Source organism: Dromiciops gliroides, chromosome 4, assembly GCF_019393635.1.
Source record: "Dromiciops gliroides isolate mDroGli1 chromosome 4, mDroGli1.pri, whole genome shotgun sequence".
Classification (NCBI taxonomy): Eukaryota; Metazoa; Chordata; class Mammalia; order Microbiotheria; family Microbiotheriidae; genus Dromiciops; species Dromiciops gliroides.
In genome coordinates, this window is record NC_057864.1 from 185,895,653 (window position 1) to 185,910,265 (window position 14,613).

At 42.4% G+C, this 14,613-nt stretch overlaps 1 protein-coding gene across 1 annotated transcript; it reads left to right on the forward strand.

Moving 5' to 3' along the window:
- Nucleotides 1-3,871: 3,871 nt before the first annotated feature.
- LOC122753141 (T-box transcription factor TBX21-like) lies at nt 3,872-11,445 on the forward strand. The gene is made up of 4 exons (XM_044000265.1): nt 3,872-4,004; nt 4,467-4,588; nt 7,157-7,236; nt 11,318-11,445. The coding sequence occupies exons 1-4, from the start codon at nt 3,929-3,931 to the stop codon at nt 11,334-11,336; spliced, it is 297 nt and encodes a 98-aa protein (XP_043856200.1). The 5' UTR covers nt 3,872-3,928; the 3' UTR covers nt 11,337-11,445.
- The last annotated feature ends 3,168 nt before the right edge of the window (nt 11,446-14,613 follow it).

A 14,613-nucleotide genomic window follows, 5' to 3' on the forward strand; every position in this document is an offset into this window, starting at 1 on the left:
CAAGATTTTTCGAGTTCCAAATTTTTCTCCCTCCCTCCTCCCCAAGACAGCAAGTAATCTGATATAGGTTGTACATTTGCAATCATGTTAAACATATTTTCACATTAGTCATGTTATGAACAAAGAATCAGAACAAAAGGGGAAAGCCACAAGAAAGAAGAAAAACAACAACAACAACAATGAAAATAGTATGGTTCAATCTGCATCCATATTCCACAGTTCTTTTTCTTCTGGATTTGGAGGGCATTTTCCATGATGAGTCCTTTGGAATTGTCTTGGATCATTGTTTTCCTGAGAAGAGCTGAGTCTATCACAATTGATCATTACACAGTGCTGCTGTTACTGTCTACAATGTTCTCCTGGTTCTGCTCACTTCACTCAGCATCAGTTCATGTAAGTCTTTCCAGGTTTTTCTGAAATCTGCCTGCTCATTGTTTCTTCTAGCACAATAGTATTCCATTACATTCATCTACTACAGCTTGTTCAGCCATTTCCCAATTGATGGGCATCCCCTCAATTTCCAATTCTTTGCCACCACAAAAAGAACAGCTATAAATATTTTTGTACATGTGGGTCCTTTTCTTTTTTTTGTGATTTCTTTGGGATATAGACCTAGTAGTAGTATTGCTGGGTCAAAGGGTATGCAAAGGGTTTTATAGCACTTTGGGCATAGTTCCAAATTGTTCTCCAGAATGAGTGGATCAGTTCACAACTCCACCAACAAAGCATTAATGTTCTAATTTTTCCCCATCTCCAATATTTATCATTTTCCTTTTTTGTCGTGTTACCCAATCTGATAGGTATGAGATGGTACCTCAAAGTAGTTTTAATTTGCATTTCTCTAATCAATTTTATTATTTGCTTAAAATATATTATCTCATTTAATCCTCACAACAACCCTGTGAAATCTAGATGCCATTAATTTCCCCATTTTACAGTTGAGGAAACTGAGGTTAAGTGACTTGCCCAAGATCACACAGCTACTAAGTGTTTGAGTCTGGATTTAAACTCAGGTCTTCTTTACTACAGGCCCAGTAATTTATCCACCATGCTAGCAGCTTGTAGGTATTAGATGTAATTAGTTAATTCAGGAGGACCTGAGTTCAAATTCAGGCTCATACACTTGACACTAGCTGTGTGACCCTGGGCAAGTCACTTAACCCTCATTGCTCTGCCCCACCTCCCCAAAAAAGATGCAATTAGTTAGACTCAATTGTTTATTGAAAATTTTGCACCTTTCTTTGTATGATCTTTAAGCTTTAATCAGCTTTATCAAAGGTGGGGAATGGAGTTTACATATCTAACTATCCTGTTGCCCATGATAAAAGATGGGGAAGACCACAACTCTGATACTAAGAAGATATGACTTTGAACAAATGACTTTTTTTCCATGGGTCTCCTGCTCCTCATCTACAAAACTAGGGGGATAAGATGATTCCTAAGGTGTTTTCTATCCCTAAAATTCAAACTTCCTGCTCCTCCAAGGAATTGACATGGAGAGTAGATGAGAGGGAATTGTGGGTTCATGAGCTGCTGAGGGAGGCAGAAAATGCCCAGGCAGACCTCATAACTTCTATTTCCATAAGAAAAACTATATGTGCAATGCGTAAAGTTGGGGTAGAATCCAGTGCTGGTACTTCCAGTCTGCAGAGTGATAACAGACTTAAAAGTGGGGTGTGTATGTGTATATGTGTGTGCATTTGTGTTGTAACGATTGGAATAACGCCACCTTCTGGATACTTACTGTAGAAGAGTTCTGCCCATGAAGGGAAGGTCTTTGAGGGTAAGACCAGGAGTCAGGAAGTGACGCAGGCTAGTGGGAGGAGGAAGGAAGAGACTGGCGCTCAGTCTGGCGCTCTTTTTCCTCTGGACTCTGGCGGAGAAGGGAGCTAAAAATGTGCTCTCCCTTTAATAGATAGGAATCTAGGCCTTTCTCTCTCTCTTTACCAAATTCTTATTCTCCTTAATAAATGCTTAAAAGTCTAACTCTTGCTAAAGCTTATAATTTATTGGCGACCACTCATTAGATATTTTAGACAGTTTAGCTAGAATTTTAGCCCTTAACAGTGTGCGTGATAGACAGACAGAGACAGCAGCTAGGGATAGCAAGAAGGGGAGATATTGAGCCATGGCAGAGAGGGAGACATGAAGAAACAGAGAGAGAGAAATTGGTTTTAGGTAGTCATGGGTAATTCCCCCCTGACAACCTCCCTCCAATACACAAAGAATTACACTTCATAACCTCCCTTCCTCCTACCACCCCACCTCACCCCTGGGGTTCATTTGTGTCCACTTATCAGTACCTTGAAGTAAAACTGGCATTGACTAGTAACTGAGAAGATCTACCACTGTCTATTTAATGATAAGTTTGTCCAAGTATGGTGGAGGAAGGGGAGGGCAAAAGGAAAGTTTTTATGTCCAAAGCTTCTGAATTTTGGTGGGAACCATTGGTTTAGAGGCCCAAGACCAACTCACCAACCCCCTCATATGAAACATGAAGAAATTGTGGCCCAGAAAAATTAAATAATTTGCTCAGTGTTACAGGCAGGTAGTTAGTGGCAGTCAGAAAGAAAGCACAGATCCAGGAACATGGACAAAATAGGGTATTGTCCTGTCCTTCCCCCAACCCCAAAGCATGATAGATGCTCACACAGAGAACTAGAAGCAGGTGGAAGTTGTATGGTGAAGTTTCACCCTCAATGTGGGGGAAAGGAGAGGGGGAGCAGGGCCTGCAATCCCCATCTCCCAACCCCACTTCCCCATCCTTGACCAGAAAGTATTCAGTAAGTCAAAGAAGCAAATAGTAACTCTTTGTGGGCCCCAACTGGTGGCTCAGAGGCATCCAGAAACAAACAGAACTTTATTACTGTCCATCCCACTCTCAACTATCCCCAACCTTTACAGGCAATTTTCATTAATGTTTCTCTTGGAGATGAAGAATTAAAACATTTTTTTAAATTGTATTCTTTTTTTTTTTTTTGGTAGGGTAATGAGGATTAAGTGACTTGTCCAGGGTCATACAGCTACTGTCAAGTGTCTGAGGCTGGATTTGAACTCAGGTCCTCCTGAATCCAGGGCCAGTGCTTCATCTACTTCACCACCTAGCTGCCCCCAGAGATGGAGAAATATTGACCAACTTTTCCTTTTTGCAATTGAGGTTCATTTGGGAAGCTGTTAATTGAAGCCTGAGAAGATGAAAAATGGTAGACCCCTCAGAAGGAAGTTTATAATAAAGTTGGAATTTTTGACAAAGCACCCACCCTCCCACTGGATCCTAGAAGGTACAATCCTTGAAGAAGTGAATTTTCTGGGACTATAATGTCTGAGCTCCAGTAAATTTCTTTGGACATTTGTACCTTCCCCATTTCCATTTTGGATTCCCATCCATTCCCTTCTCTAGCTCACCCTGGCTTCTACATCTCTTAGGAGGAACACCTGGATCAGTCCTTTATAGATGAGAGGCCAGATTATCTGACTACTCAGGACTCCAGATCTGTTTCACCCAGACAATGAACTCCTTAAGCTAAGGCCCTGTTACTTGGGGGGAAACGGTTAGTGAAAGGTGGAAGTCTGTGAGTGGAGTGGAGACAGTAAGTGCTTAATAGTTGTTGATTGATGAGAAATCAACACCCATTTCTAAGAAAGATTAATCAATGGACACATTTGTTATAATTTATTTGTTCCTCTGCTAAATGCTGGTGATATCAAAAACTATTTAAAATAGTCTATACCTAGAGTGGAGTCCTGCCCAGTCCTAACCACTCTGAAAGGATGTGGACTGAGCAACAAAATTCTCTCTTCTCTCTTTACCTTCTATTTCATTTCCCTTTTCTTCCCCTTTCTTTACAGTTTGATCTTCCCATGCCTGGCTTACAAAATCCAGGGGATAAACCCCATTGCTTATTACCATGTGTTTGTGGAAGTGGTAATGATTGATGGGTATTACTGGCATTATCAGAACAGCAAATGGACTCAAAATAAAAAGAAAGAGAAGGATGTTGCAGGTAGGGAAGCATGGAGTGCTGGGATGGGGGGAGGGGAGGAAGGAGAAAGGAGAAGTGAGGGAAAGGGTAGGACTGGAACAATACCTGGGGAAATCAGCAAATGGGATATTGTCCCATTTGTCTCTGATGTTATGGTGCCCTCTGGTGGGGTCCCCAGCAAACCCAATCAACCCTTTTCCCTTACCCATCCAGTTCATCATCCCTCTATGCTTGTTCCTTTCCCCTACTTCTCTCCACTACCCTCACCCTGTCTTTTTTTTCTTTCTCCAAATTCCAGGCCTTTCTTTTCCTGGACCTATCCCCACTTTTCCTTTATCCCAATGCCAAATGATCGAGTCCCATAGAAGCACAGACACCTCCTCCTACCCCAAAGTTCGTGGATGGACCTCTCCAGTGTTAGGAACTCCCCAGGATTTTATCCCTAAGGGACAGATGGCCCCAACAGAGATACTCTTTCTACAGGGAACCAGCTTTCTATCCACCCAGTTTCACCCAACACAGGGGCCTACTGGATGAGGCAAGAGATATCATTTAGAAAACTCAAGCTGACTAACAAAAAGGAAACTTCCAAGAATGAGAACCAGGTAAGATCTCCATTGTGCCCAGCCCTCAAGCCTTCCCAAGTCCATCACCACAAAATAAGAGGGAAGGGGACAGCTAGGTGGCACAATGGATAAAAAGCTGGGCCTAGAGTCAGGAAGACCTGAGTTCAAATCCTGTCACAGATATTTTCTAGCTATGTGACCCTGGGCAAGTCACTTAACCCTCAATTCCCCACCAAAAAAAAAGTATTCTTCCTCTTTCATTTTACAGATAAATAACATGAGATGACTTCCCCAATTCACCCAGTGCATTAGGGCAAAGACTGAAGTTAGGTTTTTGGCTTTCTCAGAGGCTCTGCATTCCTAAAGAGGAGAAGCCTGGCACTCATTGGCTTCTAGTTCCTTTCTCTCTAGATCATACAATTAAAAATTAACCATAATTGCTTTGCCAGCAGATTTAGAAAGGATGATTCCAGAGGAAAACCCAAATAGGTAAGTATTTGTGGGGCTTGGCAACTTGTTTCTGTCTCTCCTTTCTTGTCTACCACTCTCAGTGTTCAAGGTGATGTCCAGTCAATCTGACTCAGTGCTTTCCTCTACCTCCTCCCAGAATTCTTTGTATTGAGACCATGGGTAGACAGCAGGATGGGGAGGTAGGGAAGTGATTAGATAAGAAGCAGGCTCAGAACTTTGATACTGGGGGTAGAATTTTGGAAGATTGCATTACCTTAATTACATTCTTTTTTTTTTTTTTTAGTGAGGCAATTGGGGTTAAGTGACTTGCCCAGGGTCACATAGCTAGTAAGTGTTAAGTGTCTGAGGCCGGATTTGAACTCAGGTCCTCCTGACTCCAGGGCCGGTGCTCTATCCACTGTGCCACCTAGCTGCCCCCCTTAATTATATTCTTACACACACACACACACACACACACACACACACACACACACACACACACGCTTATTTCCCTTCAAGGCACCTTCCATTTTATAGAATCCAGGGCCACCACTAAGATCGCCCTGAAAGTGATTCTGATAGTTACCTGTTAGAGCTAGGAATGAGTACTTAGCAAGCCAAAGATTGTGTACCTCTGACTCCCTAGATCTTTGTTCAGATACCCCTGACCACCCTTAGATTATGCACCATCCTGTCTTTGGGCATGAAAGGCATGAAACTCAAACTTCCATCTTTACCTGTGATGCTGTCTGACCCCAGACATGATGCTGTGGTCTCCCTCTAGGGGACTGGTCAATTTCTTCCTTATGTAACTCCAAGGTAAACAGTGGATGTTGGCTCCAATCTTGTGCCCCCAATGCCTCTGGATCCTGTCTCTGAGGTCCAGGAAAAGAAGAGCCCTGAAGACCAAGGTGATTTCTACAAAGTCACCTGGTGCATCAGAGCAAAAACAGAGGTTGAGTCTTTGGCCTTCCCAGAGGGTAACTGGAGGCTTCCAAAGAGAAGAATGCCCTGAACTCACTGGCTCCTATTTTCTCTTACAGGTCATACAACTAAGCATTCACTGTAGTCTCTTTGCCCTGAAGAAGAAATCTGGACATAACCCCATGTTAGATATAAATGACTCAGATCTGGATGAAGGAGACATTAAGAGATGTCTCCCAATGATTCCAGCAAGGATGAAATGTCTTCATTGTGGAAATGAAGACAACAATATGCCTAATAGGGATTCACATGGAGAATCTGGCTGGTTCAGCCATAGAAATATTTTTCACTTGGCTCTAAATTTAGGGTGCTCTCTTTTTCAGGCCTAGAAAGTCTAATCAACTCCACTCATAAAGTTCTTCATCTTTCTTTGTTCTTCCCTATCCCTTATTCCCACTCCTCCCCAAACCCCATCTTTCATAGCTTCTTCTTCCTGTCTCTTTTCTCTGCCTGGGCCTGTCCATATTTTTCTCTAATCTCAGTGCTAAATAATCCAGTTGTCCAATCCCACATAACCAAAGACAACTCCTCCTACCCCACCCAATCCCACCCCCACCCCTGCCCATGTCTCTTGCTGGACCTCTCCAATATCTGGAATCCAAGTTTATAGAGTGTTTGAAATCCAAATTTCTATGCCAGAAAGGGGGAGGGGAGGAAAAGGAAAAAAAGAGGGAAAAACATAAATGTATATGATAATTTTGTTGTATATTTGGAGGGAATAGCAAGTTGTACATGGTAGATTTGCAGTTTTATGTGCAGTCATCTTTTTTATTGTACTGTGTTATGGGAATGCTTGTTCTGTGAATTGCAAATAAAACATACACACACACTTACATGTGTGTGTGTATGTGTGTGTGTGTGTGTGTGTGTGTGTGTGTTTATTTAGAATTTGGGTTAAAAATCTCTGGTCTAGTCCATCACAGGAACAAATTGGGGCCGGGCTGCTGACAAGATACACCATCTGACTAAGCCTTTCATATATGCCTTGGAATGCTTCAAGTATTCTCTTTGCCCCATTTTGCAGAAAGAAAAAAAACCAAGGTGATTTCTACAAAGTCACCTGGTGCATCAGAGCAAAAACAGAGGTTGAGTCTTTGGCCTTCCCAGAAGGTAACTGGAGGCTTCCAAAGAGAAGAATGCCCTGAACTCACTGGCTCCTATTTTCTCTTACAGGTCATACAACTAAACATTCATTGTAGTCTCTTTGCCAAAGATTTTAGAGAAAGCCTGCCTCCCAGAGAAAGCTTGAATAAGTAAGTACTGGTGGCACTGAGCTCCTGTTTTTGTGTCTCCCCTTCTTTGTCCACTAGACATCAAGTGTTCTGAGTGGTGCCTATTCAACCCTATCCAGTCCCTTCTTCCACCTTGCTCCAGGACTCTGCGCTGAAGCTGTGTGTAGACAGGGAGCGAACTGGTTAGATAAGAAGCAGTATTGGAATTCTGGGGGATCATATAACCTTTACTTACATGTTGATGGTTTTTTTCAAGGGGACTTCTATCTACAGAATCCAGTGCCACCAATATCTCCCCTTCCATTGACAGCCCAAGGTCTAGGATCAGGAGTTTGCCAAGCCAGGAATGAAATGCTTCTGCCTCCTTGCCTCTTTTGTTTGTTTGTTTGTTTGTTTAGCAACAAACATTTATTTTATTGTCCATTTACATGTAAGGGTAGTTTTCAACATTCATTTTCATAAGATTTAGAGTTCCAAATTTTTCTCCCTCCCTCCCTTTCCTCCCTCCTCCACAAGATCAGTTAGGTTATATATGTACAATCCACAAGTGTTCTTTTTATCAGTTCTTTCTATAGGGGTGCATAGTAAGCTTCCTTATTAGTTCCTTGGGATTGTCTTGGATCTTTGCACTGCTGAGAGTAGTTAAGTCATTCACAATTGCTCATTGAACAATACTGCTGTCACTATGCACAATGTCCTCTCAGCTCTGCTCATTTCACTATACATCAGTGTTCATTAGTCTTTCAAGGCTTTTTGGGGATCATCCTGTTTGTCATTTCCTGTAGCCCAAGACCATTTCACTACAATCATATAACACAGCTTTTTCCATCATTCCTCAATTGATGGACATTCCCTTTATTCTCAATTCTTAGCCACCACAAAGAGTTGCTATAAATATTTTTTGTACAATTTTCCCCCTTTTCTCTTTTTCATGATTACTATTGTTAACTGTTTCCCTTCCATCCTATTCCCTTCCCCATGATATTTATTCTATTATCCATCTTCTTTCATCCTATCACTCTTCAAAAGGGATTTGCTTCTGTCTGTCCCCCCCACTCTGCCCTTCCTTCTTTTGCCCCTCTCTCTTTATCCCCTTCCCCTCCTATTTTCCTGCAGGGTTAGAGAGATTACTCCACCCAATTGAGTGTGTACATTATTCCCTCCTAGAGCCGATTCTAATGAGATTGAGGTCTTTGAGCCAATTTTGATGAGTGTTAGGCTCATTTACTGCCCAGATTAAATAGATTACTCCACCCAGTTCAGTGTGTGTCAGTCCCTCCTTGAGGCAACTCTGATGAGTTTAAAGTCTTTGAGCCTTTTCTGATGAGTGTAAAATTCATTTACTGCCCTGCTCCTCTCCCATCTCTTCCCCCACTTCATAAGCCTTTTCCTGTTACTTTCGTGTAGGATTTCACTTCTGCCCTTCCCCCTCCCCCAGTGAATTCCCTTCACCCCTCAATTTAACCCTAATGATGTTATCATCTAGCTAAGTGACACAGTGGACAGATCATCACCCCTGGACCCAGGGGATTCCCAGCCAAAACCCGGCCTCAGACATAAGACAGTTGCCCACTGTACGACCCCAGGTATGTCCCCCAGCTCCAATTTTTTTATGGTTCTCTAGGGTCTTGTATTTTGATATGGGGTGAAATGGGGTATGGGTTGGGTTAGGGGTTGGGGTTCTTAGGAATTCCTCTTTAAAGAATTACACCCTCTTGCACACAAAAGTAGTTAGAATAAGGTGGTAGTTTATTTAGGGCCAGGGGAAGGGAAGGGTGGGGGGAGGGAAACCATGAAAGAAATCCCTGGACTTCTCATGGGAAGATTAGCACAAAGCACATGGCTCAGAGGTACCAAATCTCCTCAAACAGGAGACTGGAAGGTACTCTTATAGAGGACTGATGGGGGTGGACCATCTGCCTGTGAAAAGTTCCTTTAGTGAGGGAGGACCATCCCCCACTGGTGGTAGCTGGGGGAATTGGGTGAGGAGTGGAGGATCATCCCCCACCCGTAGTGACTAGAGGAATTGGGTGAGGGGTGGCTACAGATCTCTCTTCGGGACACAAAGGCCGCAGCCACACCCAAATTTATCTCCCGAGGGTAAAGGAGACCAGAATGAAGGGTAGGAATCCAAAACTAGCTCAGATTTGGTTCAGCTTATCTCTCTAGGCGTTATCTGTCCTCTGGTTTAGTTTCTCAAGGAGAAGCTTCCTTGATATGCCCCAGAGAACTTCTGGGGTGCTCTGCACCCCATGACAATTTGAAAGTCAAATTTGCCATTCATTTCAGGTCTTTTCATCACAAATATCTGAAAGTCTTCTTTTTCATTAAAGTCCCATTTTTTCCACTGAAAGATAATGCTGAATTTTGCTGGGTAGGTGATTCTTGGTTGTAATCCCATTTCCTTTGCCCTTTGGAATATCATATTCCATGCCCTCTGGTCCTTTAATGTAGAAGCTGCTAGATCTTGTTCTATCCTGACTGGGGTTCCACAGTACTTGAATTCTTTCTTTTTGGCAGCTTGCAATATTTTCTCCTTGACCTGAGAGCTCTGGAATTTGGCTATAATATTCCTAGGAGTTTCCTTTTTGGGATCTCTTTCTGGAGGTGATTGGTGGATTCTTTTAATTTCTATTTTAGCTTCTGCTTCTAGAATTTCAGGGCAATTTTCCCTGAGAATATCTTGGAAGATGGTGTCTAAGCTCTTTCCTTGATCATGATTTTCAGATAGACCAATAATTTTCAAATTATCTCTCCTAGACCTATTTTCCAGGTCAGCAGTTTTTCCCAGAAGATATTTCACATTGCCCTCTATTTTTTTATTCATTTGGATTTGCTTTATTGTGTCTTGGTTTCTCATAAAGTCACTGGCTTCCATTTGTTCAATCCTAATTCTTAGGCAATTATTTTCATCAGAAAGCTTTTGTACCTCCTTTTCCATTTGACTTTTTAAGCTGTTGACTTTTTTCTCATGTCTTTCCTGCATCACCCTCATTTCTCTTTCCATTTTTTCCTCTACCTCTCTAACTTTATCTTCAAAGTCCTTTTTGAGCATCTCTATGGCCTGAAACCAATTCATATTTTTCTTGGAAGCTTTAGATATAGGGGCCCTGATGTTGACATCTTCCTCTGAGGGTGCCTCTTGGTCTTCCTTGTTACTGAAGAAATTTTCTATGGTCCTCACCTTTCTCTGTTGGCTCATCTTGCCTTTCTTTTACTAGACTTTTATCTCCTTAAAGTGGGGCACTGTTTCCAGGTTGCAGTATCCCAAGCTTAAGAAGTTCCAGGTGGTATGATTTAAGGAGAATCAGGTTCTTCCCTTGTCCGGCCTGTTTCCTGGTCCTAGATGGCCCCAGACCAACTTGCCAATCAACCAGCTTTGTGTGTTGTGGTTGTTAGCTCCGACAAGCCTGTGCCCCTCCCCCACCTGGGCCACTGCTACTCGAGCCTACCTCCTGGTTCTCAGCAGGGGTATAAAATCCAAGTTCTGCCTTAGCACCAGCATAGACCCCTGTAGTCTCTCCCCTGCCCAGGGCTCAGCCCACTCACCAGACTGAGCTTAGTTCCACACAACACTGGTGCTTCAGCTGATTCAGAGGCTCTGGGGGTCTCCTTCTCTGGTGAGGTCTTCCTGAGACTGGATCTGTGTCAGGGTGACTGTGGGGTTGGGCCCGACTCCTGTATCAGCACAGCAGCTCCCTCCTTCTGATCTCCCAAGCCATTCTTGGTTAGAAGATGATTTCAGCACATTCTTCTGTGAGTTTTGCTGCTCCGGGCATTTTCCTATGGCATTACTTGGATGTTTTTTGGAGCTATTGTGTCATGAGTTCGGGAGCTCACTGCCTTTCCTCTGCCATCTTGGCTCTGCTGCCTCCTTGCCTCTTGATCCAGGCCCCTCAGGTTTCCTTGGACTATGCCTATGACATCCATTCACAGCAACAGCAGTAGCACCCTTCTCTTGGGCATGAATGACATGGAAGTCAGAACTACCTCCCATGACTAACCACCCTGAACAGAATGCTGTGGTTCCTCCAAAGAGTTGGCTTACTTCCCTTTCATGTAACACAAGGCTGACACCAATCTGTACCCCTAATGTCCATAGATCTTTCACCGAGGCCTAGAAGAGAAGGGGCCTGAAGAGAAACTTTGAATCTATCTCTAAGGAACATGTGAAAAACATTCTGAACTTTGCTCATTTTTTAAATTTGTGCCTCTGTGTGGAGGTTTAGGGGGGGAAAGCTGGAGGAAGCAGATGCTCTCCTAGTCCTTAGGACACAACTCATTTTTTATTCAACTTTCTTTAAAAAAAAACAACAACACTTTTCTTTAAAAAGAGGGGGAAGGGGGGATGTTGGCCAGACTTAGGTGCCCTTAAAGTGATTCTGAGTGCCTTCCTTCTGTGAAGAAATAATGGGATTTAGCAGATACTCAAAGACCCACCTGGAGATTAATGTAGACTGATTGAATCAAGTGAGAGTGATTGACTGCTGATTAGCCTATTTCAAGTTAACTGGATTGTAATCACACCTGGCTAGCCCTTAAGAAGGTATGGTTCTCAGAAGCTAGACTTTGAACTTAACTTGAGAACACCTTCAAGTTCAGTGAACCAATGGATTTGGAGGACACCAACCAATCAGCTTGAAGCAGTGTGTAAGGACCGCCTCTGTTCCAGACCTATAAAAAGCTCCCACAATCAGTTTGCTAGTGAGCTCGTGGTTGAAGCAGGCTGGTGACGGAGGACTTGAGGAGGAACCAGACAAGGCTGGAACTCTAGAGTACATAGGCTTTCTTTTTCTTAACTTTATGAACTCCATGTGAATACCTGAATGCTTTTAATAAATGTTTAATGCCCAAAGACTGGTACTGAAGCTTTTTAATTTAAGGCAATCTCACAATTTAGATCTTAAACATCACACTTCATAGGAGGATGAACATCCTGGAAAAGTCAGAACTGGAGATGATGGCAGAGGGGAGTGTTATTTTATGGCTAGATTTTAAGTGGGAGGTAGTTTATTGTCCATGATATAAGATGACAATATCTTTGGTTTATTCACTCAAAAAAATAACCCTGGAAAAGGCTTCCCATCTCAGTTCACTATATATCAGTTCATATGTCTTTCCAGGTTTTTCTGAAATTATCCTGCTTGTCATTTCTTACAGCACAATAATATTCTATTACAATCATATACCACAGCTTGTTTAGTCATTCCCCATTTGATGGGCATTCCTTTGATTTCCAATTCTTCACCACCACGAAGAGTTGCTATAAATATTTTTTGTACATTTTTTTTCCTTTTTCTCTTTTTCCCATCTCAGTGTGAAGGGAACTAAGTGTGAAGTGGGCACAGGAATTGACAGTACAATATGGACCCTCATAGGGTCCCGTGGAGAAAGCCATGGGGATGTGACTCCCCTTGGGATGTGTAATACATAAGAGCAGAGATGAGCTCTCACTTCCCAAGCCTTCTCAACCTCTCCTAAGCTATCTCACCTTTGAAAGGGCAGAGAGACCTGGATAGATCACACCTTCCCTTCCTTACCTAGCCTGTTTAGTGCTCATGCTTGGATGGGGGAACAAGGCTAATATAAAGCTGAACCATGATTTCTTTCAGGGTCCAGGAAGTAAGGTTTTGAAGAATCAACCTCATGGGTTTATTCTAAGGAAATCTCTCTTTAAAGTACTATATAAATGTAGTTTACTATTTTTAAAAAATTATTGGGGGGCAGCTAGGTGGTGCAATGGATAGAGCACCGGCCCTGGAGTCAGGAGTACCTGAGTTCAAATCCGGCCTCAGACACTTAACACTTACTAGCTGTGTGACCCTGGGCAAGTCACTTAACCCCAATTGCCTCACTTAAAAAAAATTATTGGGGGCAGCTAGGTGGCACAGTGAGTAAAGCACCGGCCCTAGATTCAGGAGGACCTGAGTTCAAATATGACCTCAGACACTTACTAGCTGTGTGACCCTGGGCAAGTCACTTAACCCTCACTGCCCTGCCCCACCCCCCAAAAATGATGACCAGGATGCTATCAGAAAAACCCAGAAAGACGTACATGAGCTGATGCAACATGAAATGTACTGTATACAAAATAACAGAACACTGTAAGATGATCCGCTGTGAGTGACCTGGTTATTTTCAGCAATGCAATGATCCAAGACAACTCTGAAGATCTTATGAAAAATGCAGTCCATCTACAGAGAGAGAACTGATGGTGTCTGAATACAGATTGAAGCAATTTTTTTTATTAGTTCCTTTATCTGAAGTTTTGTTTTTCTCTGTTTTCCTTCACAACCTGGCTAATGTAAATGTTTTGCATGACTGCTCATGTATAGCTTATATTGAATTGCTTGAGTTCTTAAAAGGGGGTGGGGAGTGTGAGATTTAAAATTGGATACAAGAGCATTAAACTCCCCTTTAACTTTTCCCTTATATATCTCCCAGACCAATAAGAGAAAGAAGCCTCTGAGCTTTAGTTAGAGCTTTTATTGTTTGGGAATTAATTAGCCAACAAAACAAGGTGATGTTGATTAGAGAGATAAGAAAGTAGAAATACAAATAAATAGTCTTAGATCTAAGCTTAGTCTATATTCAGTATAGAACTCACCAAAAACCCAAGGCCACCTCTGAGGCTGAGAACCGAGTCAAGCACATGCTATTACGGAGGACCAGGCCGATCACCAAGGACCACGCTATGGAACCATGGACGGAGGGTTCATCACGGTCTCCTCCCCAAAAGGGCGGTCCTTCAAAAACTGGCATCCTTCAGTTATTCTAACCGACTGTTAAAAGCTTTCACTTTTTATCACAGGAGGGAGGGAGAAAGAATTTGGAACACAAAGTTTTAAAAATAGATGTTAAAATTTGTTTTTACATGTAACTTGGGAAAATAACATTTTAAATAGAGTTTAATAATAAAAAAAGTAGGGCTCTGGTATAAACCTGTCCAACACATTGGTTCTAAAACTAGAGGGGATATTTAGGGATCCTGTCATCATAGGCTCATAATGATTACATAGAGCTCTGAAGTGGACAAAGCCTTTTATGCCAACTTTTTGTAGGCAAGTCCTAGAACAGATATTATCCCCATTTTATAGATTAAGAAAATAAGGTTTGGATTGGTTAAATTTCCTGAAGGTCATACAGTCAGTATCTAAGGCAAGATATTCAAACCTAACAGATTGATCTGAAAGATACCTCAGAGATCATGTGGAAATAACCCTAGAGAGTGAAATGATTTGCCCAAGGTCACACTGATGGTAGGCATCAGACAAGGAAGGTGAAAAGGGAGGTCCAAAATCCTTGCTCTTTTCCCTTTGTTTTTGCCATTCAATCATGTCCAATTCTTTGTGACCCCATTTGCTGTTTTCTTGGAAAAGATACTGGAGTGGTTTGCCA